The sequence below is a fragment of the Glycine soja genome, chromosome 14, assembly GCF_004193775.1.
Source record: "Glycine soja cultivar W05 chromosome 14, ASM419377v2, whole genome shotgun sequence".
Taxonomy (NCBI): Eukaryota; Viridiplantae; Streptophyta; class Magnoliopsida; order Fabales; family Fabaceae; genus Glycine; species Glycine soja.
In genome coordinates this window covers 51,317,885-51,341,428 of record NC_041015.1, presented here as the reverse complement: position 1 = coordinate 51,341,428, position 23,544 = coordinate 51,317,885, and the positions used below count along the sequence as shown (strand labels likewise).

General features: G+C 31.1%; 3 protein-coding genes across 3 annotated transcripts; all 3 read left to right on the top strand.

The window, feature by feature from the left end:
* Positions 1-10,429: 10,429 nt before the first annotated feature.
* LOC114385326 (L-ascorbate oxidase homolog) lies at positions 10,430-15,341 on the top strand. The gene is made up of 7 exons (XM_028345357.1): positions 10,430-10,746; positions 10,838-10,947; positions 13,256-13,526; positions 13,621-13,723; positions 13,827-14,538; positions 14,707-14,785; positions 14,889-15,341. The coding sequence occupies exons 1-7, from the start codon at positions 10,591-10,593 to the stop codon at positions 15,099-15,101; spliced, it is 1,644 nt and encodes a 547-aa protein (XP_028201158.1). The 5' UTR covers positions 10,430-10,590; the 3' UTR covers positions 15,102-15,341.
* A 1,299-nt stretch (positions 15,342-16,640) lies between these two features.
* On the top strand, positions 16,641-17,161 carry LOC114384198 (cell wall protein IFF6-like). Its single transcript, XM_028343852.1, has 2 exons — positions 16,641-16,731; positions 16,806-17,161. The coding sequence occupies exons 1-2, from the start codon at positions 16,641-16,643 to the stop codon at positions 17,159-17,161; spliced, it is 447 nt and encodes a 148-aa protein (XP_028199653.1).
* Positions 17,162-18,428: 1,267 nt separating this feature from the next.
* Positions 18,429-23,372, top strand: LOC114385506 (putative tRNA pseudouridine synthase Pus10). Its single transcript, XM_028345621.1, has 15 exons — positions 18,429-18,584; positions 18,648-18,919; positions 19,004-19,124; positions 19,196-19,307; positions 19,798-19,883; positions 20,151-20,222; positions 20,685-20,753; positions 20,848-20,928; positions 21,004-21,123; positions 21,210-21,284; positions 21,402-21,482; positions 22,036-22,109; positions 22,211-22,271; positions 22,816-22,871; positions 22,993-23,372. Exons 1-15 carry the CDS (start codon positions 18,492-18,494, stop codon positions 23,072-23,074), a joined length of 1,455 nt encoding a protein of 484 aa, XP_028201422.1. The 5' UTR covers positions 18,429-18,491; the 3' UTR covers positions 23,075-23,372.
* Positions 23,373-23,544: the final 172 nt, after the last annotated feature.

Sequence of the window (23,544 nt, the reverse complement as noted above, 5' to 3'; positions counted from 1 at the left end):
AAAAAATTTGTTGGGTGTCGGAAGAATACCACTAGGACAAGTTTATGGATTGAAGTATATTTCAGAAAAAATCATTCAGGAAATTGAAGTATATTTTGTAGACCGGGGACTCTACTAAGAAAATATTTCAGCACTTCTGTAGCGTGTAGTTGTCTCATTAATCTCATGAGTTTTGGTATGTATGATTATTTTTTTTAAAAAAGTTCAATAGAGAAAAGGTTGAGAAATTACGTAATACTAAATGTGACGAGTGGGCAATACTATTGTGAATTTCGACAATTGCATTATCAAGTTTAGTTGTGTTGCGACGATATGAAGTCAACTAGTGTTTGTTTTCGGCTGTTCAATAGATTTTCAATCTGTAGATTGGTAAATGAGTACAACACACCCTACATCTATTAGGATTATTGTGTAAAGGGGCCTACACCGTTCTCTGCAGCCAGAATTCTGTGCTAACAATTACCTAATTCATTAAAATTATTAAAATTATAAAAGGTGATTAATTTAGTTGATAATAATAAATATGTTTGAAATTTAAATTTGTATCTCTTCTAATTTTTCAATACATTTTTTTTATGGTATAATTTTCTAATACATTTTTTTTGAAAATTTTATTACAATACAATTAATAAAGAGAATTTAGCCTAAAAATAAATTAGTGCAATAGAAATTGTGGATTTATTTTATAAAAATGAACAAACAATTTTTAATTTGAGTCTTCTAAATAGGAATAAAAGAAAGTATAAACTATAAGTTGAAAGTTTAAAATCAAGTTGATTATGGTCAAAATAACTTATAAGCTACTTAAGTGACTTACTAAAAATACATTAATGTTGTGGATAAAATGCATAGAATCTTATGAGGGGACGTTACCTTTTAAATATGACTGGTCTTTACTCATGACATGTGTTCACGAGAGATTCATTAGCTAAGCTAAAAGACCTTAATAAAGAATGTTTACCTTAGTTTAAGGTTGGTTAGGTTTCAATAATTTTAACAACTTAAAGATTACACGATTGTCGTGTTAGTTTAGACCATATCAAGCTAATGTTTTGATGGACTTATGGATTGTACACATGAAATTGGAGTTGTTTGGTAGAGTTTTGGACCCTTCTTTATGAATCTCAATATTTTGATTGTTTCCTAGATTTGATATTTTTGGTTCTCATGATTTTTCTCTAGTACTTTCATCCTCACGAAAATTGAAAATGAAGAAGAAAATGATTTTTCATTTGCCATTTTTTTATTAATAAGATATGATTTGAATAATTTCTATAGTGACATTGACATATGATAAAAAAATAGTATATATATATATATATATATATATATATATATATATATATATATAATACAATAGACCTTTCAATCAATAATCAAGTTTTTATTTCATAAAATATGTTTTTTTCATTATGATCCGGTTGTTAGGAGGTGCCTCAAAGAAAGAAAGAAGACTTAATTTAAAAGTATTTAAGTGTAAAAATGTAATTTATCTCACCTTTTAGGTTTAACATGTGTTATATTATAACGTTGTATTTGAATTGGGTCGTATAATATTAGAGTTAATAGATAATGGACAAGTCAATCCAATAAGAACAGAATGATACTTATTCTTTTAACAAAACAAGAGAAAATTTTAAATGCCAATTGGTAGAGAAAATTGTAGGTTATAAGCAAATCAAATGTGAATATATTCATATCATTTGTAAGGATAGAAATAGGTGAGAACACCTATGGTCTAGCTTAGATCATGCTTCCCCTTCTCCTCCAACGACGATCATGTTAACACTCGCGTCTCCCTCTATCCCGATGGTCTCTATTCCTAAACTTAAATTGCAACAATCTAACCATCTATTCGTTAGAGCCTCGAACGACCCCGCATTTCACAACCCGCTGCTCCAAACCCTAAAATCCCTTTTCGCCTCATCTACGTCCATCGCTGCCACCGTGTGCCTGTCATGGCCACCCTGCTCCGAGCAACAAAGCCATTGGAAAAATACTGGACCTTTTGATTGAGTTAGAACCGGAAGAGTTCAGGTGGCCTCTGATGAAGGCGAACACCGACCTGGCGGTGGCGAGGATGGAAGAAATCTTGAGCAAAGATCGGCTTTGAGTGGATGCTCTTATGCTGATATCCACGACTTGTGAACCGAGCAAGTTGGAAAACACTTTGGAAAGAGCGGAACAAGTTAATATACATTGTCTACTTTACTACCTATATTTCTAATGCTCATCTTCTACGTCTTTAATTGATGTCTAGCTTGCCAAAAAGTTTGTCTGGCTTGTGGTGTTAGTTCTGGCAGCAAATGAATTTTCAAAAATAGGCTGCTTTGCTTTCTTCTCATTCTCAGACGTAGGGCTTAAGCTGCTTCTGCTCAAGTCCTTTGAAACTGTTTTTCCTGGTGGGGCTTGATAATTTCTTAGTTCATATCGTAAAGCAAGCTTTTATCCACCGCACATATACTAATTCTTCAAGATATGAACATCGATCGTACTGTAGTAGCTCATTTCCTTCATCAAGCACACATTTTTCTTGTTTAAGACACTCACTTTCTTGCATCTGCCTGCATCCCAAAAGCATAAGGTAAAAATTATTGTCTAACAAGCAGTGACTAAACTAAAGGAAAAGAGTAGGTGAGTATAATCTTCCTACTGCTGGGTCTTCCTTCCAGGAATGCATTTGCAAGGATTTGGGTACAATCCAATCATTGAGCTAGGTCAGATTTTTCTATCTGCAATCTTAAACTAGATTTCCTCAACTCTTTTGCTTTAGACTCAAGATCCTTTAGCTTTGGAATCCTTATCTGAATATCTTGATCACAAGAAGCATCTTTGCATTCTTGGTCTTGCAACCTGGAAACTTTCTGTTTAAGAGTTATGATCACAAGAGTTATATTCTGTTCAGCTACATAACTAATTTTCTTATTGAGCAAATCAACCAACTTGCGCTTGTGCAGCCTCAAGCTCAGCCAGCACTTTTGCATGATCAGCAATCTCTTCCTTTAATCTCCAATTCTCAGACTGTAAGGTCTAAACCTTCAGATTGAATATCTTCAAGACTGTAATCTCCAATTCTAAGACTGTAACGGCCTTCCAAATCCATTGTCGTATTTAAGTCCTTTCGGATTATACCCTCGTTTGGGCTTTATTCGGACAGCGGAGGCTTCTATCAAATAGTCTTGCACATCTAGGGCTTCCATTATTTTCACTATTAATTGACTCAATCTGATTGCATTACAATTTACAACTATTTTTTTCCCCTTGCATAGCCCTAAGTGTGCACATCCCCAACCCCAAGAGTACAATAGATTTCCCCCTAAAGTTTGCCCTTTTATAATAGTAATTTATAACTTTTTTTCTTCTTCTTGCATAGCCCTAAGTCTGCATAGCCCCAAACCCAAGAGTACAGTAGATTTTCCACTAAAGTTTACCCTTTACAATAGTAATGGAACAATCGATACAATCTTGTATTGTGTATCACATTTCCCTCCCTCCAAATAGCATGCATCGACAAAGTGTGTTTGGAAGAAAAGATAAGAATAATATATGCATGAGAGAAATTTTAGATTTTCTTTAGAGGAACCTATACTTTTTACACTCTATTTTAATTTCAAAAAATTTCTTTTATTTTTATCTTTTTTATTTTCATATTTTAAACCAAACACACTATGAATCATGCTAGGGTGGATACCGTAAAAAAGTGCATTGTGGAATATGAAGGAAGTAGGCTAAAATATAATTTTTCTATTTCATTTTATTTAATTTGTAATTTTAATCCTCCTAAAAAAATAAATATTTAGTTCTCTTCTTTTTCAAAATTAAGAATTTTAGTTTAATTGTCAATTTTTAGGGTGTGCACTGTTAATAAGTAAACATAGACCGTTGAATTGCTCATGTGAAACTATAATATAAGGTTTTTTTTTTAATTAAATTCTTAGGTAACTTAAAGAGATTCTTAATAATTAGTAGTTTTTAATCAAACTTTTATTAAATCAAATGTTCTACTAATCAAATTAATAATTTAAAAATTAATATTGGAGTATCACGTTAGCGTTTTAGTGGTTAACATTTTTATTTAGAAATTGACGATGGAATCAAAAGTTTGAAAAATAGAGGGATTAAATGTCTATTTTTTTTTATAAGAAACCAGAATTATATTTGAATGAAATAGAAAGAATAAAATTATATTTAGGCAATAAAGTATATTAAACTAAGAGTGTATTTATTTTAGGGATTAAAGGTTTATTTCCCATAATGTAACATGAGAATATTACATACCCATGCTTGTTATAAGTTTTATCATATGTTTTTCACACTTTTATTTCCACGAGAAGGGATGAAAATGAAATATTCTCATAGGAATAAGGGAAACTATTTCTTAAAATATCATTAATTTTTTTATATGTATTTTTATTTAAATTATTTTTGAATTTTAAAAGATATTCTCAAGAATATTGAACATATAACCAGATATTTTTTTAAAATTTTTTTTTTCAAGAAATGATATTCTCATGTTAAATTTATGGGAACGAAAAAAGATTCCGTGAAAATTTTCATTTTTTTAAGATAAACCTTTTCTACTTAATCACCTTACAGTGGCTTATTTAAATATTTTGCTTAATGACTCGACGTTTTCATTTTTTCGTTGACATGTGGTCATTGAATCATTCAAGTGCAACGAGTTTTATGTGTGTATTTTAGTTGCCGAGCATAATTGTTAAGCCATTTTGCGTCCAATACTTCGTCTTATATATAATTGCGTGATAAAGCACAATATGAGTGTCAGTAAAATTAGTTTAATTATATGTTGGTTAAAAAGTTGAAAGCTTAAAAATTAGTTAATTATAAACAAAATAGCTTATAACTTACTTGAGAATTATTTAAATGACTTATCAAATATATGAAATAGAATCTTTTAAGAAGATATTACCTTTTAAATACGATTGGACATTGCTCGTGACAAGCTTAGTTTTGACATACCTAGCTAATGCTTTGATGGACTTAGGAATTGTACACAAGAAATTGGAGTTGCGTGGAAGGTTTTTGAACATTAATAATTTATGAATCTCAATATTTTGTTTATTTTCTGGAATTGATTTTTATTCTCATGATTTTTTCCTTTTCACTAAATCTCTCCCATGCTTTCATTCTCATGGAGAATGGAAAACGTAGAAGAAAAAAATGTTTCATTTTTCAATTTTTTTATTAATAAGATATGATTTCAATAATAACTCGAGTAACATGCACATATGACAAATGAAATATATAATTTATTTTGATACAATAGACCTTATGATCGATTATAATAAGTTTTTGAGAAAAAATGTTATACATTAAAAATTAATAATGTAAAGTTTTACATAATTATTTTATCATAATTCAATATTTGTAATAAGTGTATTGATTTTTAAAATAATTTAAACGATTATTTATATTATCATATCAATATATGTATACATTAATTTAATTATAAATTATCAGAATTATTTTAAGATAATTATTTTAAAGTTAACAAATTTATTATATATGATAAGTTATAATTGAATTATTATGTAAATTTTTTTATATTATTAATGTATAATCTTTTTATCATTTTTAAATGTCAATTTGCAGAAAAAATAGTAGATTATAAGCAGATTAAATGATTAATATTGATATTGTTTGCAAAATAGCTGGATCTAGGATGGCATAAAATGCCAACTAACGAAATGGGACCCGATTCTATGCCTGTGATTTGACAGAATATGGACCGAGCAAAAGCCTTCCTGTGATGATTAATTAGTGAGAGATTTTTTTACTGCTTAATTAGTGATAGATAGTCACATGACTTCATTGACTTTTTGTTTTCATGTGCATCAATTGAAAATGGACCCAACCCAACACATTGGAGCGTAAGATGCTCCCAAATTGCGTTGGATTGGAATGCTCCTCCCATCCAGCAATGCCTTGAAGGTTAGGAGCGCAATCTAATCTTGTTTTTTTGGTAGTGGAAAGCTGTCAAATCTAATACTACTTCTGTTATTACTTCATTGGTTCATTGCTTGTTACAATGTTAAATCTGTTATTAATTTAAAATTAAAGCAATGGCACACAAGTTTTAAAATATATTATATGATTTTTAATATGTGATATGTCCTTTTTAATCAACATGGTTTTATTTATTGAATTATAAAGCAGATACATTTAATCACTTCAATAAATACTTAGTTTGATTCTTTAAGAAAATCATCAACTCAATTTAGTCTTTAAAAATACTTATGATGTCTAAAGGTTCACTGTCTCATATAATACTAGACACCCCTCCTCGCCATTCACAGTCCTTTTTTTTTTTTTTGAATTTCTTATGATACTTCTATTGAATTATTTTAGTCACTGTTAACAAATTATGTAACAACAAAATTGATAACATGATAATTTGTTACATTGTCGAAAAGTTTGGTGGAATAATCATGTACATTTTTTTGTTTTGTTAAATGTGTTCTTTAATCGCTTATTAACTTGCCTTGACATCAAATACTGAAGTATCTTTTTATCATGATTTTTTTTGTAAAAAATAGTTGTTTTGCATTTAGATACAAATTTTAAAACATATACCAATAAACATTGCTTTCTCTTAAAACCTTTTTTTTTTCCAATAACCATATATTAATAACTTCTAACATAAGTGGCAATTCTACTTTTTTTAGGTAACATTTTATTTTATTTAAAGTTTGCAACTTTGTATAGCTTAGAAATCGGGCTATTTATGTAAAATAAAAAATTATATAGAAAATTAAAATTCCTTTTCTGGTCTGTAGTATAGTATGTACAAGTACCGGGGGTGGAACACAAAAGGCTAGCTAAGTGTTTGCACATTTGGAATGCTATAGTTGGCATGTGAACCTTCAACGAACTGTACCTTATTTTCCAGTACATGACCTACTCACGAAAGGACAGATTGAGCTATATAGATAATTCCTTATAATATGCGCATCTTCTTGTATTACTTGGCTCACACAAACCAGACATGTGCATTTAAAACTTCAGCACACGCACACAACTGTACGGGAGAAAGGATAAGCAGTATCACATTTTATAATAAATTTTTCTTTTTTTTTCAATGTCCGTGAATAGTCCTTATTATTATTCGTTACTGGTGTGTTTGGTTATTTTGGGAGAAAGAAAAGAAATATACGAGAAATAAAGTGGAATACGAGTGTTTAGTTTAAAATAAATAAAGAAGAATTAAGAAAAAGAAAAATAAAAAAATCATTGTTAATTTATTTTTGCAATCACACAGGAAGTAGTATATTTATTTTTTGTTTTTGTAGATATGTTGAGTTTCTTAGGAGAAATATACGTGAAAAGTATGATTTACAATGATATTCATCCTTCTTTGAGGTTTTCATTTTCTCTGTTTCATATTGATTAACATTTTCCTTAACATTGCTTTCTATCTTTTTTAAACAATAGAAATTAATTTATGTTTGTTTATAAAGGAACTATTATCAATCTCAGCCATCATTATCTTTTGGTAAGTATTATTTATGTTTGTGTATTCGATTGAGTAGGGGTTTTATCAGACAGAAGTCTCTCATTTAATTTTTGTTGGAAATAATTCAAGTTTCATAAATATATGAGGGGCAATCCTCATTCTTTAAGCTAGTTTTTGGATTGAGTTAGGTCTCTGCCTTTACATCCTATAAAAGAAATTGAATCATCAGCCTAATGTGATGAGAATAAAATGCAATTTCACAGGCACAAGTGTTTTTAGATGACACATTTTTAACATCAGATACAACAACAGAATCCCGAAAGCTCACGTTAGAATCGCATGCTCCCAATGCTGGGAAGGTGCTAAGTATCAGAGAAAATTAGTTTAGTTGGTTAGAATATAAAATTTTATAATTTTTAATGGTGAGAAAAAAGTATCACTTAATGCAAAAAAAAAAAATACATGATTTGTGGTCATTTCTACTGGCCACAAAATGAACCGTCATAAAATGTATGAGATGCATTTTTTTAGCTGCATTTTTGTGTACATCATAAAGAAATAAAAGATACAGGTCTCAACTTTTAGGATGTTTACGAGCATTTGCAATTTACAATAGTAATGTTTAATTTTCGATTCATACCATTTAGTTTTTTTTTTTTACATATTTGTCCGTAATTCTTCGATTTTTTGAAACTTACCCTCTATTAATAACTTTAGAAATCCCATATATGTTATGACTTATATAAGATCAATTCTTGTTTGAATCTTTATCTGTCCAATTCCCTCGACACCGGGGGAAATTCTTATATTTTTTTTGTATAATTTTGGATACAATCTCGTATTTTTTTTATCTTCTTGTATATTCTCGGAATAATTTTTTGGTTGAGCAAACCAAATAGAATGCACATGCTTCTTTTGTTGAAATAAATATACATGGTTTGGTTAGATATTTCTTAAGAATTGACTTAGTGAAATCCCATATTTCATATATAAGAAAAAGGAATAATATGTCCAGTTCAAGATTTATCTTGGATAATGAGTCAGACTACACCACTATTAATCCATTTTTTTCTATTGATTTGAGGAAAAAAATTCAACAATCACTAAGTTAAAATCATGGAACTATTCATATGTTGTTGAATAGAAATGATAAATGTCGATCTTTGATAATTTTGTCATCATCAAATTGTTTTCAAATACGATCATTCAACGAAAATATTACAATAGGATAAAAGAGAGAATTAATCAAATTCAAAGAGATGCTATGATTCTAATTAAAAATTTGTTAGGTCCTTTAGGAATAGCCCCTCAAGTTGTTCATTTCTCGATCACTTTTCTTTTTCTCTCTCTTTGATTCGTATTTTTCTATCATTTCTACTACCAAATAACTCTCGAAGACTTCGACCATCACAGCCGGAAAGAAAAAGGAAAATGGCTAGCCACTGGCTAGTAACTTAAGTTAGTGCAGCAACATCTGACAACACATTAGGTTGCTAGAAGAAGATGCCAAGAACAATAGTCGGTAAATAAGTATGTATCTTTGACTTTGGAGGGTATATGCATATTGAATTCTTGCCTAACGAAAAATTAAATAACTATACCTTAAAAATAGGTATGCCTATGTACCACTAGTATTATATGGTATAGCAAGGTTGGTTGATGAAAGGAGCTTTTAGTTGTGCATTTTTTTAGCTAGTGTGAAAAGTACATGTTTCATTTCTTCCTTTTTTTTGTAATTGAAAATTTTATATAGAGAGAAAGCTTCCTTTGTAGTACATGAATATGATGATAATGATGATGATATTGTTTACTAACAGATTTAAATTTGTTGCTTTTGTTAGAGTGGAACTAGCTTGAAGAACAACCAAAGTGGAATTATTGAAAGGCTGCAATTGAAAGTTGGAAAATGAGTGAGTGTGTGAATGCATGCATCTGATCTGAATAGAAAAACGATTGAGAATACTAGGCGTATAAATTCTTCACATGTGCACTGTCTTTTTTAGACGTGAAAACAAAACCAATTAGGAGGCACAGTTGTAAGCACAATCACGAGGCCATGTGGACTGGGACTGGGAGACAACAACACACAGTTCAAATATTCAGCTCCTCCCATGAGTGGACCCCGCCACCGACACCCATTTCATTCTGCCCTTTAACCAAAACAAAATAAATAAAATTACTGTAGACAAGTGCATTACCAGAAGTGTTTCATATTTTCAATCAATTATTTCAATAAAATCTTAATTAAAATTAACTATTTTTTTAAAAAAAATTGAATAATTTATTTTTCATGTGAAAATTTAGAACTTTTATACTTGTTGGTATAATAACGAGTTTATTTTTAATTAATAACCATCAATTAATCTTTAAAATGTTTTAGTAATTTTGATTATTAAGTTAAAATATTATTTTTATTGATTAATTATATTCATCAACTTTTGTATATTAAATTATATATTGAAACAAGTTAAACTAGTGAATATATGAATTTATTATTCATTTAAAAAGCTAAAAGTGTGACAAATAAAACACTTGAAGAAAGACTTTCAAATTAAAAAAAAAGGCTCTCATTTTTTTGACAAGAAACAAAAGTTGACTTAACTTGATTTCTCTTTTTTTTTATTCATATGAAAGCTTATTTTATTAAATAAAAGTTGACTTATTTTGTTTGAAACTAAAGTTTATTTTTATGAAACATACTGTGTTCCAATATTATTTTTTATTTGTTGGTATATTTAAATATTTTTATTCTTATTTAATGAATAATTTCATATAAGAATCATTTCTATATATAATTTATGATGTAGTTGATAAAGAAGAAAAAAATAATATTCAACAAAAATTTTGTATTTTTTTATAAGATTCATATTTTTTATATTCTTCTTTAATTAAATAAATTCTCATCTATTTTCATCCTCTAAACTACTCAACACATCCTAAAAACGTGTATTTGTATTCATCCATCCCTAGGCACTCCATTTGTCGATTTCATTCCATTTGTAACCTCTCTCTCTCCCTTCACTACACTTCATTCATTCATTCACCAGTCAGAGGCAGAGGCCAGAGAGTGTGGTGTGTGTGTGTGTCTCTCTCTTTCTCTGCTTTTGAGTAATTAAATGAGAGCAAAAATGACGCTCAAAACAGCGGCGGTGGCTGTGGCTATAGTGTGCATTTCTGCCTTTAGCATCACTGTGGTGGCTGAAGATCCATACAGGTTCTTCAACTGGAATGTTACATACGGAGACATTTATCCACTTGGTGTTCGCCAACAGGTCTTTGATTCTCTCTTCTACTTTCATCTCATTCATTCTAAACATAATAACATACTATGTGTCTTGCTCTCACACACACTCACACAAACAGGGAATACTTATCAACGGTCAATTCCCAGGTCCAGACATTCATTCTGTTACCAACGACAACCTCATCATCAATGTCTTCAACAGCTTGGACCAGCCATTTCTCCTCTCCTGGTACTTACTTTACATTTGCAATTAGTTTTTTTTTTTTATCTTTGAGAATTGAAGAGATAATACATATGCTCAACCAATTCAATTAAATCCCATGATACATTTTCAATCCGATTCTAAGCATCAAATGAATAATTAGTTAATTCAACAAAAAAAAATGAATAATTAGTTATGCTCATGCTTACGTTAAACTTTTAGTTTTTCTTAATTAAAGATTGGTATGTGTGAATGTGATGTTGCACGTTTAGCAGTACATTTTGGATGTTTGTTGAGTCACATGACCTGCAACTGGAAAGTGCCAACTATCAAATGTCCACATCCTACCCCTTCTAGGGGGCATGGGTCAACCCACCAATTCTGATTTGCGGACATCAAACCAGATCTTAAATAATATATATAACAGTATTTTAACCTCTGTATTACATAGAACAAATATTTATATTTATATAACTAAAATTTATAATAAATAAATATTTTAAATATATAACTAAAATTTATAATAAATAAATATTTTAAATATATAAATTATATCTTAGATTTATGACAAATACTAGTACTTTATATTGTACTAAGATGTTATTTTTGGTTACTGATAATTTTTTTTAAAACTATTTTAAAATTTAAGTTGGAATTAAACATGTTTATGACTTTGTGTGCTAAAGAAAAAAAAATTAAAGATGTTAAAAATGATATAGTCAAAAAAAGATAAGTGATTCAAAGAAGTTCTTAAAAATGTTCTTGTCAAAGATGTTGTTATTGAAGAATGACAAATAAAATACTCTAATTCAAAATAATCATATATATATACACTAATTTTTCGAACAAATTATGTTATAAGTTGAAATTCATTGGAATTAGCAAAAATTTTGTGTCTTAACTCTCATGTTTTATTTAATAAATCTTTCGCATAATTTTATAATTATAAATAAATCTTAACCAACAAAAAAGAGTGTGTTAGAAAATACTATTTTCTTAGCACTCCTATATATATAATGTTATGATTAAAATTTCTTTATATTTAAAAAAATTATATTATATGTTAAATTGAATTAATTTAATCAACTATTAAATATTTTAAAAAAATTATCAACTTGATCTACTTGATAATTAATTTTAATTTAAGGTTAGATTAATAATTTACTATAATTAAGTTATCAAAATGAATAGTTTTAGATACACACTCAATTTATTTTCATTATATATTAAATTAGAATAATCTATTTGTCAAATTAAAAATTATTCTCAAATAGGTCAAGTCTAGACATTTATATACGGAAATTATTTCTATCATATATTAAATTTCAATAATATAATGGTTAAATTAAAAATTCTTATTAAATACTAAATAAAGTCTATAGTTATTTATGAAAATTTAAAATTATTTAATACTTTATTAAATAAGCTTAATATTAATATACAATATAATTCTTAATTTCAATATTTAAAATTTGATACGTATAATATAATTCTTAAGATAATATCAAAATACTCAATAATTAAACTATTAAAATTTAATATATGTACAAAAGTTCAACAAAATAACTCTATCTATTATTATTATTATTATTCTTAGAATAACTTAATAACATTGTGCAAAAGAAAAAACAATCCATTTGATAGAAAACGATTTTTTTTTTAATGTTTTACATGTTAACGTTATTCCTACGAAAGGGCAAACATACGTGATTATGACAGGACATGGAATTTGGTGATTGTATTAGACTGGAAATGGTATATTATATACGGAGATGGAAAACATTATCAAAAGTTATTATTCCGCATAAGTGGTTGGCCAGCAGTGCAGTTTGGCTTTCTACATGAGGCAAAATGGCAAATAACAATGTAAATAATGTCGGATTGCTTGCTGAAATAAAACAGAAAAGAATGCAAGAAGATGAAATAGTCAGTTTCATTTTTTTGTTATTTCTTAGCCATGCCAATAATTTATATTGTGGGCCCATTTACTTTATTTATGGATGGATGGATGGATTATCACACTGATTTTATTTTTCCACTAAAAATAACCACCTTTACCTTTTTAATTAATAATATAACAAGACATCCAACCTATCCATTGATTGAGAAGCCTTAAATCTTCTCCTGGTAACTTCTCAAGTAAATCATGACATTGTATGTAATAAATCAGGCGGGATATTAGAATCTACCCCTTCTTCTCTTTTTATTTTCTAATAACATGCATTTTATTTTAATTAATGTTTTGGCAGAAAGAAAAACATATATGTGTATGAACATTTTAGAAGCAAGTATAAGAACATCAGCATTCATTTTGATGGAAAACAAATTCATGCAGGAACGGGGTACAGCAGAGAAGGAACTCATTCGAAGATGGGGTATTAGGAACAACATGCCCCATCCCACCAGGAGGGAACTTCACATACATTCTTCAAGTGAAGGATCAAATTGGAAGCTTCTACTACTTCCCATCTCTTGCATTTCACAAAGCTGCTGGTGGTTTTGGAGGCATTAGGATTTTGAGCAGACCTAGAATTCCAGTCCCTTTCGATGATCCTGCCGGTGATTACACTGTCCTCATTGGAGATTGGTACAAGCTCAACCACACGGTAATTAATTTCACCTAGTATTATCTTATCTTTCACTTTATTAATTATCTTATCTTTGGTACAAGCTCAACCATTTGTTTGTCTTATTTTACAGGATTTGATGTCTCTGCTTGATAGCGGTAGGAAGCTGCCTTTCCCCAATGGAATCCTAATCAATGGTCGTGGTTCTAATGGTGCATATTTCAATGTGGAACAAGGTATGCATCCCATTTGTTACTTGTCTTTGTCCTTCATTAATTGATAAGTAAAATGCTTAGTTCATTACATAAGCTCTTTTATCTTATTATTATGACTCAACAGGAAAGACCTACAGGCTTAGGATATCAAATGTGGGGTTGGAAAATTCCCTTAACTTTCGCATACAAAACCACAAATTGAAACTGGTGGAAGTTGAAGGAACACACACCCTTCAAACTACGTACTCATCCCTTGATGTCCACGTGGGCCAATCTTACTCTGTTCTGGTAACCGCGGATCAACCTGCTCAGGACTACTACATTGTGGTCTCCACTCGATTTACCTCCACAGTTCTCACCTCCACTGGAGTTCTTCGCTATAGCAACTCTGCAGGCCCAGTTTCAGGCCCACCCCCTGGTGGACCCACCATCCAAATTGATTGGTCTTTGAATCAGGCCCGCTCCATCAGGACCAACCTGACAGCAAGTGGGCCTAGGCCCAACCCGCAAGGCTCCTACCATTACGGTCTCATAAACACAACCAGGACCATCATACTGTCGAGTTCACCTGGTATAGTGAATGGCAAACAAAGATACGCAATCAATAGTGTGTCTTACGTTGCTCCAGACACTCCTCTTAAGCTCGCCGACTACTTTAAAATCCCTGGCGTTTTCCGTGTCGGAAGCTTTTCCGACAGGCCCACTGGCGGTGGCATATACCTTGACACATCTGTGCTGCAAACTGACTACAGAACATTTGTGGAGTTTGTCTTCCAAAACGACGAAGACATCATTCAGAGCTATCATCTCGATGGCTACTCTTTCTTCGTGGTTGGGTGAGTCATCAATCATTATAAATACACTTAAATCTAATTTTGTTCTTCAATTTACTAGCTATTTTTTTTTATTATCTAATATTTTTAATTTTTATTTTTGTATTTGTCATTAGTATTGGATTTTACTACTATCTCTTTACATTTTAACGCGAAACATTATTTTTGTAGTATGGATGGAGGACAGTGGACACCTGCTAGCAGGAACACGTACAATCTTCGAGACGCAGTTTCGCGGTGCACTACTCAGGTGCGAATAAGCATTGTGTCTTAACAATAGAGAATATGTTACTCAATGCTCAGAAGATTAGATTTTACAAGTCATTCAAATAAATATTTGATGATTGGTGCAGGTATATCCCAAGTCATGGACTGCTATATATATTGCGCTTGACAACGTGGGAATGTGGAACTTGAGGTCTGAATTTTGGGCACGGCAGTACCTTGGCCAACAGTTTTACATGCGCGTTTATACAACATCGACATCAATCCGAGATGAATATCCTGTTCCAAAGAATGCACTACTTTGTGGTAGGGCAAGTGGGAGACACACTCGACCCCTTTGAGCTAGCTAGCAAGAACCTTGTTGAGTATGAAAATTAAAGCAGTTAACTTATCTGCTTCTGATTTTGAATTTATTTCTTTTCTGTTTCAGTAATTATGCTATGCTCCGATGGACATGTGTGATTTAAACTACAAATGACCCCAGCTCGAGGTCACATTCTTTTCCAGAAAAAAAGAAGAAAGAAATTTACTATTATTACATATTAATGTCGTAAGAAGGTTAGCATTTAGCACTCCGCAAAGCAATGTGTCATTCATAGTTTCTTTTCTTCTCTAATTAAAATAGTTGGATAAATGCTAGTCCATAGATTTTGGTGACAATGCCTTCCACATTTTGGCTAGAAGGATTGGTCCGGTGAGAGAGACTTAAAAGTAAATTTAAAGGAAAAAAAATTTACTTTAAAAAAGAAAATTATATGTTAAATCTTTTTGATAATATATGTATTTTTTTAATATATGTGATCTTTTTATTTTATAAAAATTAATAGTAAATATTTTTTTGTTGATCGACCTAAAATATAGGCTTTAATTCTTTTATCCTTGCATTGGTCGGTTGGCTATATATAATTCACGTCCAAGATGTAAAAGAGATCGATAATAATTGAATGTGGATCCAAAAACATACACAGGTCAGGGAGGATTGGAAGCATAACCAAACATGGGGTTAGCAGTTCTCAGATAGATCACTATGCACTTGAGAGTTGATCTCTTTGGTCATCTTAATGCTATTCTTTGGCTGTGGAATATTATGCAGTCGAAAATGTTGAGTATTACTTTGCTTAAAGGCCATAACACAATTTATTGATTTCTGCACCGCTTGTAATTATGTTTTTGAAAAAGTATTGTCCGGAAGTCATGTAATGCCATTCCTTCATGTTATTAGATTATATATTAGTCGTACAAGATAATCGTAGTAAGGTTCATTTGTCCAAGGTTCACTAATTATTATTAGTGCCTTTCTTTCTTGTGCAACAACTTTGTCATTTTAGTAAGATGAGAGGATTTCGCCAACCCAAAGCTTGCACCAGCATAGAGATCAATCGCGGTGTTGTTCCTATGAGAAACAATTTTGGCGGTTAAACAAACCAACCAAGAATTTGCAGTGTTAACTGTCGCAAAAATTTAACATGTGCACTGACAGCAACCATCATTGTGTCATCAATTAAGGGCGACACTTAACGAATGACTAAAAATATTAATAGTAAAAGAAAATAGTTCCTAGTCAATTAATTTTCTCATTAGAAACTAAAAGTAAAAACGTGGTCCTGTTTTGGGATGATTTTTGTTTCTGAGTTTTGAAATTTTTAAAAATAACAATTAATTTTTAGTCTTAGTTTCAAAAACATTTTAAATCAGTTTTAAAATATAATTAATTTCAAATAAACTTAATTTAAAAGTTTTATATCGTATTAAAATTAATTTAAGAGTATTTTTTGTGTGATAGTAATAATAACATTAGTGATGATGATGATGTTAGCAGTGACGGTTACGATAGAGATACCAATGTGGTTATGGTGACAATGATAATAGTGACGAGGACAATGTCGATGGTGGTGGCAGCAAGTGGTGATAATGATAGCGACAATGTTAGTGGTAGTGGTAGTAATGTCGGTAACAATGATGGTGACAACGGTGATAGCGGTGTTGGTGGTGGCATAATTGGTGGCTCTGTGGTGATGGTGGTGGTTTTGGTAACGATGATGAAGGTGGTATTGTTGGTAATGGTGATAGCAATGTTAATGAGGGTGGTGGTAGTAATACTGATGGTGGTGGTTATATTAGTAGCAACAATGGTGGAAGTGATGATAGTGGCGGTGGTAGTGGTTACGACGATGTTGGTGGTAGTTGTAGGGACAATTACAGAGGTAGTGGTGTTGGTGGTAACAATGATGGTGGTAGAGGTAGTGGTAGCAATGTTGGTGGTGATGATGATGGTGATAGTGATAGTGGTATTGGTGATCATGATGGTGACAATGACGATGACAGTTACATTAATGGTGATGGTAGCAATGTTGGTGGTGATGATGATGTCAGTACCAATGATGGTGGTGTTGATAGCTAGTTATGTCATTGACAACAATGATGGTAGCGACAATGACAAAAATGATATTGGTGGTGGTGATGAAGGTAATGATGATAACAAAATGTCAAGTATTGAAAATGTATTTTTTAAAAATTAAAAATCAAATTCATAATTTTTTTTCTTGATTTTAAAAATGAGTGTAAAAGTGTTTCGAAAATGATTTAAAAAAAATTTTAAATTAATTTTTGTCAAACACATTTTGTTTTAAAAATTACATTTGAAAACTGAAACCAAAAGCTTGCAACTATCCTAAACGAACCCTAAAAAGTCTAAAGACTGAAAACATAATTAATCTTTTGTAATATTTGACATATGAGTATCAAAACCATGACATAGAAATAATATATTGATTGATGATATATTTATATCTATGAAGTTAAAAATAGTAGACACTAATTACAATGACAATATTGATGCCAACATAAATTATTGGATGATTTTATCATCAATCAAAATTGTTTTACCAAGATGATAGTTAAAATAGACTAATAAACTATTTCACTCAAATGTCACTTCAATGGTTTAGAGGGAATATTTAAAAGAGAATAAATACTTATTTTAGTGTCTACTATTTTGGTAAGAACTATAAATATCTTTAAAAAATATTATTTATGGTCAAGTTGAAAGGAATTATTATACTAAATAATAATTTTTTTCGTAAGTATTTAGCATAATTATATTTTTATGATTCAAACTTGAGATTATAATTAAGTTGAAATAATTTTGTGTCAATTCATGTCCTTGTTAGGTATTTATTCCATGTTTTAGTCAATTTAATATTTATTTTTGTTATTATTAATTATTAAGCTTGTTTAATTCCCTTTATAAATTTGAATAAAATGTGATTATTATTTTTCTTTCTCTAAACTATCTTTCAAACCAAATCTTAAAATAGATGGAAAAAATAAAGTAGAATGAGGAGAAAAAGAGGTTTAATTTAAATGGATATATAATCAAATTTATTTCTAAAAATTGTGATGCAATAATAAATGGATGTTAAAAAATGAAAAATAAAAAGTTAATCCATAAATATGATAAATTAGTTTTATTTATAAATTTGTAAAATTATTTTATTATTAAATTATAATGTGTAAGTGTTAATTTGATAATAAGTTATATTTTGACCAAAATTTAGGATTAATTTATTATCAAATTATTTAACCGTTGAAAACTTAGATTTGAATTTTTTATTCTTTTGGGAGTAATTTATGAGCCGGTTATCTTACAAATTTGGTTATTTAAACTTTAAAAATCGAAAAAAAAAAAAAGTGAACCCGCAGAGTGAGTGAGTAGGTTACTGGAAAGAGGAATGGAGAAGGAAGCCGAATTGGGTGAAAAGGAGTTTGAACAAATGGTGCGGGCTTTGCCTTCCGATGCTGTCAAGGAGTTATTGTCGCACGGGGTGGGTTCGCTTCATTGCTTGCAATTCTTCTTCTTCTTCTGCTAACCTTCTGCTATTTCACAGGTATGCACTCGCTGCATCTTTCGCCTCTTCGGCCTCCAAGGCCCCGTCTATGCTTCTCCTCCCTCCCTCTCTTCCCTCTTCGATGCAACACAACAAGATTGCCTTTGCACACTTTGCTTAGGGATTCTGCAGTTCACATATTCTAATGTTCAAAACGACAATCTCCCTCTTCTCATTGCTGACATGGTTAAACGACAAGCCTATCAGTTCGATACCTTTTCCCTTGAAGTTTCCATTCCACCTATCATTATCGATGATGTTAACTTTCTTTGGTAACTATTTTCTATTTCACATCTTTCTTCTATTCTTATACATGTATCCAAACCTGTTCTTCTTCTTTTTTTTTTTTTTGGTAGCTCCTATATGAAAACCAAATATGGATCCCAACCTTGGTTCCAAGAAAACTTGCACAGTGGATGCATCTCTACAAAGGACGCCTTAAAATTTTCTCTTATCTATCCTCTTCAAAATCTTCTGGTCAGTCATTTATCTTTTGCTCCATTTGTTTTGCTTTCCAATCACCCTTTACAGGAAATCTAGTTTTGCAGGAATGTAAATCAAATATGGGCCCTTTCCGCATTCGTTTAACATATACTCACACAAAAGGGAATGATAAATCTTCCGATTGTGCTGCTGAGACTTGCAAGAGAAGAAAAATAGGCATGTCCCTTTGTGTTGTCTTTCCATTTCAAAACTGATATCATCTGATTGACTTGAATTTTGGCACTTCAAATTAAACTGTGATATTTTCTGATTGCATATGGTATTATGCCTTTGAGTGAGGCTGTATTAGAATTCTGGACAAACCAATGAATTTGTTAATTTTTCTTATTATGCTGCTATTAAAATGGGCATCTCTGGTGCTGAGAATTCCTTTTATTACAATGATTAATCTCTTCTAAAGTATAATGCTGCCATGAAAAAGATCCTTTGTTGGATCCCTTGAAATTCTGTTCCATACAAAAAAGAAATTATGTGTATTATAGTTATGCTAGTTTTTCAGTCGAAGCATGCTTTGCAATAAACCAATAGTTACCATTGATTGATGCTGAGAGGGCCATTCCTTGTAGGTTGTAACATTGTCGACACTGCCTTTGATTTTACAGTTCCTTGCATTGACCATTTTGGATTTTATTTTTTATTTTTATAGGTGAGCCAAGCATAGTTGGAGAAAGATCTTTTAGCAGTACACTTGAAAATGATTCCTCTGACTGCTGTAAATTCTTGCTAGAAAAGGTAATTCTCAAATCTCCTCCATTTTTATGACTAAATGTACTGTGGATTTAAATTGCTATGCTTTCATGCTGATTTCATGATTGTTAGAATGCAACCTCTTAAATTTATGTGCCATAAATCCTTGTGAGTTTTCATGGTGGGTTCACAATAGGAATTATGTTTTGTTTTGTTTGGCTATATAATATAAATAAAGTACTGACTTTTTGTTCTTTATCTATTGAGATTTTATATGATTTTATTGCTAACTTGGTTTTCATTGCTTTTTAGGCAAATGAGCCTTGCCATTTTACTTACAGTTGCTACAGGACGCCTTTCTATTTTGGTGGAAGATACCTAAAGGTAATGAATTTGTTATCCTCCCCCACTCTTCCTAATTGGACATTTGGACTGAAATTCTGAAGCCATTACGTATATCAAATTTCTTTAGCATAGATGTTTTTCCCTCTAGCAATGTTTTAAAACATTACAAATGTTGCATTTCCTTATCCGAATGCCGCTCATAATTTTGCATGTTAAAATGTTCTGATATGTAATATGACATGATATACATATTGGGGATAGAAACTATGTGACAATATTTCTTTGATTTTAGCAAACTGAACTTTGTTTCTGCACTTTGAAATATAGTTGAAACAAATTGTAATTGACTAAACCTCTCAAAAAATAATGTTCTTCATGCATGGAATATAATTTCCTTTATTTGTTCTGGATATAAGTAACTACAATTTGCAAGGTAACGATTGACAATGAGTTAATTTATCTTGTGCAAATTCAAATTTTATGCCTTTACTTTCTTGGCAGTATTCACGGAATGTGAGTCAAACACGCTGGATCATTGATGATGAAAGAATGGGAGAAGCATCAGTTGAGGTACTGTCTATTTTGGCAAATGGTTGTGGTCCTTTATGTTTCCTTTTAATGTTGATTGTGAAAGGTGACAACAAGTGTGTACAATTGGTTGTAGGAAATAATTGGTGGAAACATCCTCCAAGCCTGCCAAGGTGATAGTTTTAAGTTTCATGCTGCAGGCAGAGAAGATATTGATGTACTAAAAATTTTTGGTTTTTGTCTTTTTAAAGTTTATTGATGAATGAACTTATCTGATATGAAACTGTTCTAGGTCCGGATGTTGGGTCCAGGCAGGCCATTTCTTGTTGAGGTGCAAAATGGAAGACATATCCCGTCTGAACTGTTTGTAAAAGATATAGAGAAAACGATAAATAAAATGGAGAATAAACTGGTAATGTGATAGCTGAATTGGTGATGTTTCTATGTTGTTTATTTATTTCATGATGACTAAATTCATAATATCATATGTTCATGTAGGTTAGGGTGAAAAATCTGAAACTTGTTGGTAGTGATGGATGGAACCTTATGCGTGAAGGTGAAGCAGAGAAGCAGGTTTTGCATTTTGATTCTTAACTGGTTACTTTTGTTTATTTGTTTTTGGTTTGCAGCTTTCCTTCATCCATTGTTTTATCTATACATCCTAACTATTACAAGCTTAAAATTGTGTAGAAACAATATGCTGCTTTGGTGTGGATTTCTCGTCCTCTAAAGGATGAAGATATTCAATGTGTTTCTTCACTCAAGGATTTGGTGAGCTTTTTCTGCTTGTCTATTACTTGTTATCAAACTTGTATTTTGTAAGAGAAGTTTAACATACAAAAGCATCACTCAAAGTTTCAACTTCAATTATAAGATTGAAATCCATTGTTAATAAAAAATGCAGACACTAACTAGCAAATGAGAAAATGAAGCATAACAATTGATTTCATTTTCTTGACTCCTTTGAAAGTTTGGTATAGCTTGAGCAAGTTTCTTTGGTGGGAATCAACACCAACGAACATTTGCAACCTGGTCATTCTGTTATACCCATCGTGCTCCTTCCTAAGTCCTAACCAATTCCTCCTGCCTCCATTTGATGTAGTTCATTCATTGCCGCCCCTTACCTCGCCCTCTTGCTGCTCCAACTTCCTCTCTTTTTCATTGTATAGACTTGGATCACCACCCATAGTCTATCACTTGTGTTTCTCCTTGGTTCATGCTCATAAACACGATAATTTTCTACTGGGTGTTTTGCTTATAATCAATGCTTTTTATTTTAATTTGTAACTGTGGGAGCAACAAATTTTTCTTTTCTTTTGAGCAGAAAGTTTTGCAGAGGACTCCTATAAGGGTGCTACATCGTCGCAGTCCTTTAGAGCGGGAAAAGATTATTCATTGGTAGGGTTCTTCCATTTATTGATTGTTATATGCCATGTTCACTATGAAATTCTGACTAGTAACTGAAATTTCACCATCCCTTGCTGTTTCTCAAATCTTAGGATGAAAACAGAGACAATTGCGGGAAGTTCCCAATATTTTCTTTTGCACCTATGTACACAGGTATTGTCTTGTATTATCTCTTACATATATAAAGTTTCACAGTGACTGAATCTTATGGTTTTAAGTTTTAACACCACTAACTTTACAGCTCCATGCCCCACAGGCTTTTACATTTTATTGGCAATGAATGGTGAAAATATGGTAAATAATATTTGTCAAGCATTCCAAACCGATATAAGTACTTTTTATGGGTGAAAAGATTTATTACATAGGACAAGTAATTGACTACCATTTTGTCTTGAGGTTTGAGTGGTTAAAACTAGTCAAGACCTAGCACGAGCTCTATTCTCCTTACGATCCACTTCAATTAGTACCAGTGTAGTAAACACAGTCAATTTCTTCTTCCGTTATAGACATTCCAATTTAAATTTTGCGACTGGATTTAGACACATCCGAATTGCATTGAATGGTTTAAAATTAATTTTATCAAAATCTATTCTATTGAATGTTATAATAGACGGTCCTTAAGTCATTATGTACAACGAAATCTGTAATTACTAGTTAGTGGAAGTCTGAAAGATCTAATATGCTTGTACTTGTACAGGCTGGGACCTACATCAAGGAATTTGTTCATGGGGATCTTGGACGCACCCATCCTAGGTATGATAAATGATGCTTTCAATTTATGGGAACAGATAAAAAGATGTATTCCCTCCCCCGATACTGTCTTGAACACGTTACCTTATTGGCATGTGCCTTATTTACTACTTTGGTTTTGCAGCATTGGATCAATTTTGGGTTGCAGAGCTGAAATTTTGCAACTTGATGTCACAGACATCAAAATGGAGTGTTTCCTGACATAATCCGGTTTTAAATCTGGTTGCTTGACTTTGGAGTGGACAGTGGTCTGATGAAATGATAGACTCCATGTGCATCTTCAACTGGAGCTGCTTTCTTCTAGTAGTAAAAGATTTCGTAGAACTGTATCTTTTCGTAGAGACAAGAGGACAAGTATTTTATTTCGGTCCCCATAAGTTAGTGCCCTTGAGCAACGTAGAAAGAAATCCTAAAATAATTTATGTTGAGATTAAAAGAATTTATTTTATTTTGGTCTAAAATATAATTTTCATTATTATACTTGACTATTATTGAGCAATTTAATTCTTCTGGTGGTTAACACATAACAAGCGTTTGACAGTAAACGGTTTCCAATCAAACTGGCGGCTTTGGTCCATGTTATTAACTATGATTTAAACGATATTACTCAGTCCTATTGCACCAAATATTATAACTATTGTTATAGACTTATATTGTAATTCAATTACTGAAATAG

Coding starts and splice junctions, on each gene's coding strand:
- LOC114385506 (XM_028345621.1), top strand. CDS start 18,492: ATGGAGAAGGAAGCCGAATTGGGTGAAAAGGAGTTTGAACAAATGGTG. Junction 19,308..19,797: donor TTGCAAGAGAAGAAAAATAG/GCATGTCCCTTT, acceptor TTATTTTTATAG/GTGAGCCAAGCATAGTTGGA. Junction 19,884..20,150: donor GTAAATTCTTGCTAGAAAAG/GTAATTCTCAAA, acceptor ATTGCTTTTTAG/GCAAATGAGCCTTGCCATTT.
- LOC114384198 (XM_028343852.1), top strand. CDS start 16,641: ATGTCGATGGTGGTGGCAGCAAGTGGTGATAATGATAGCGACAATGTT. Junction 16,732..16,805: donor TAACAATGATGGTGACAACG/GTGATAGCGGTG, acceptor ACGATGATGAAG/GTGGTATTGTTGGTAATGGT.
- LOC114385326 (XM_028345357.1), top strand. CDS start 10,591: ATGAGAGCAAAAATGACGCTCAAAACAGCGGCGGTGGCTGTGGCTATA. Junction 13,724..13,826: donor ATATTTCAATGTGGAACAAG/GTATGCATCCCA, acceptor ATGACTCAACAG/GAAAGACCTACAGGCTTAGG. Junction 14,786..14,888: donor TTTCGCGGTGCACTACTCAG/GTGCGAATAAGC, acceptor TGATTGGTGCAG/GTATATCCCAAGTCATGGAC.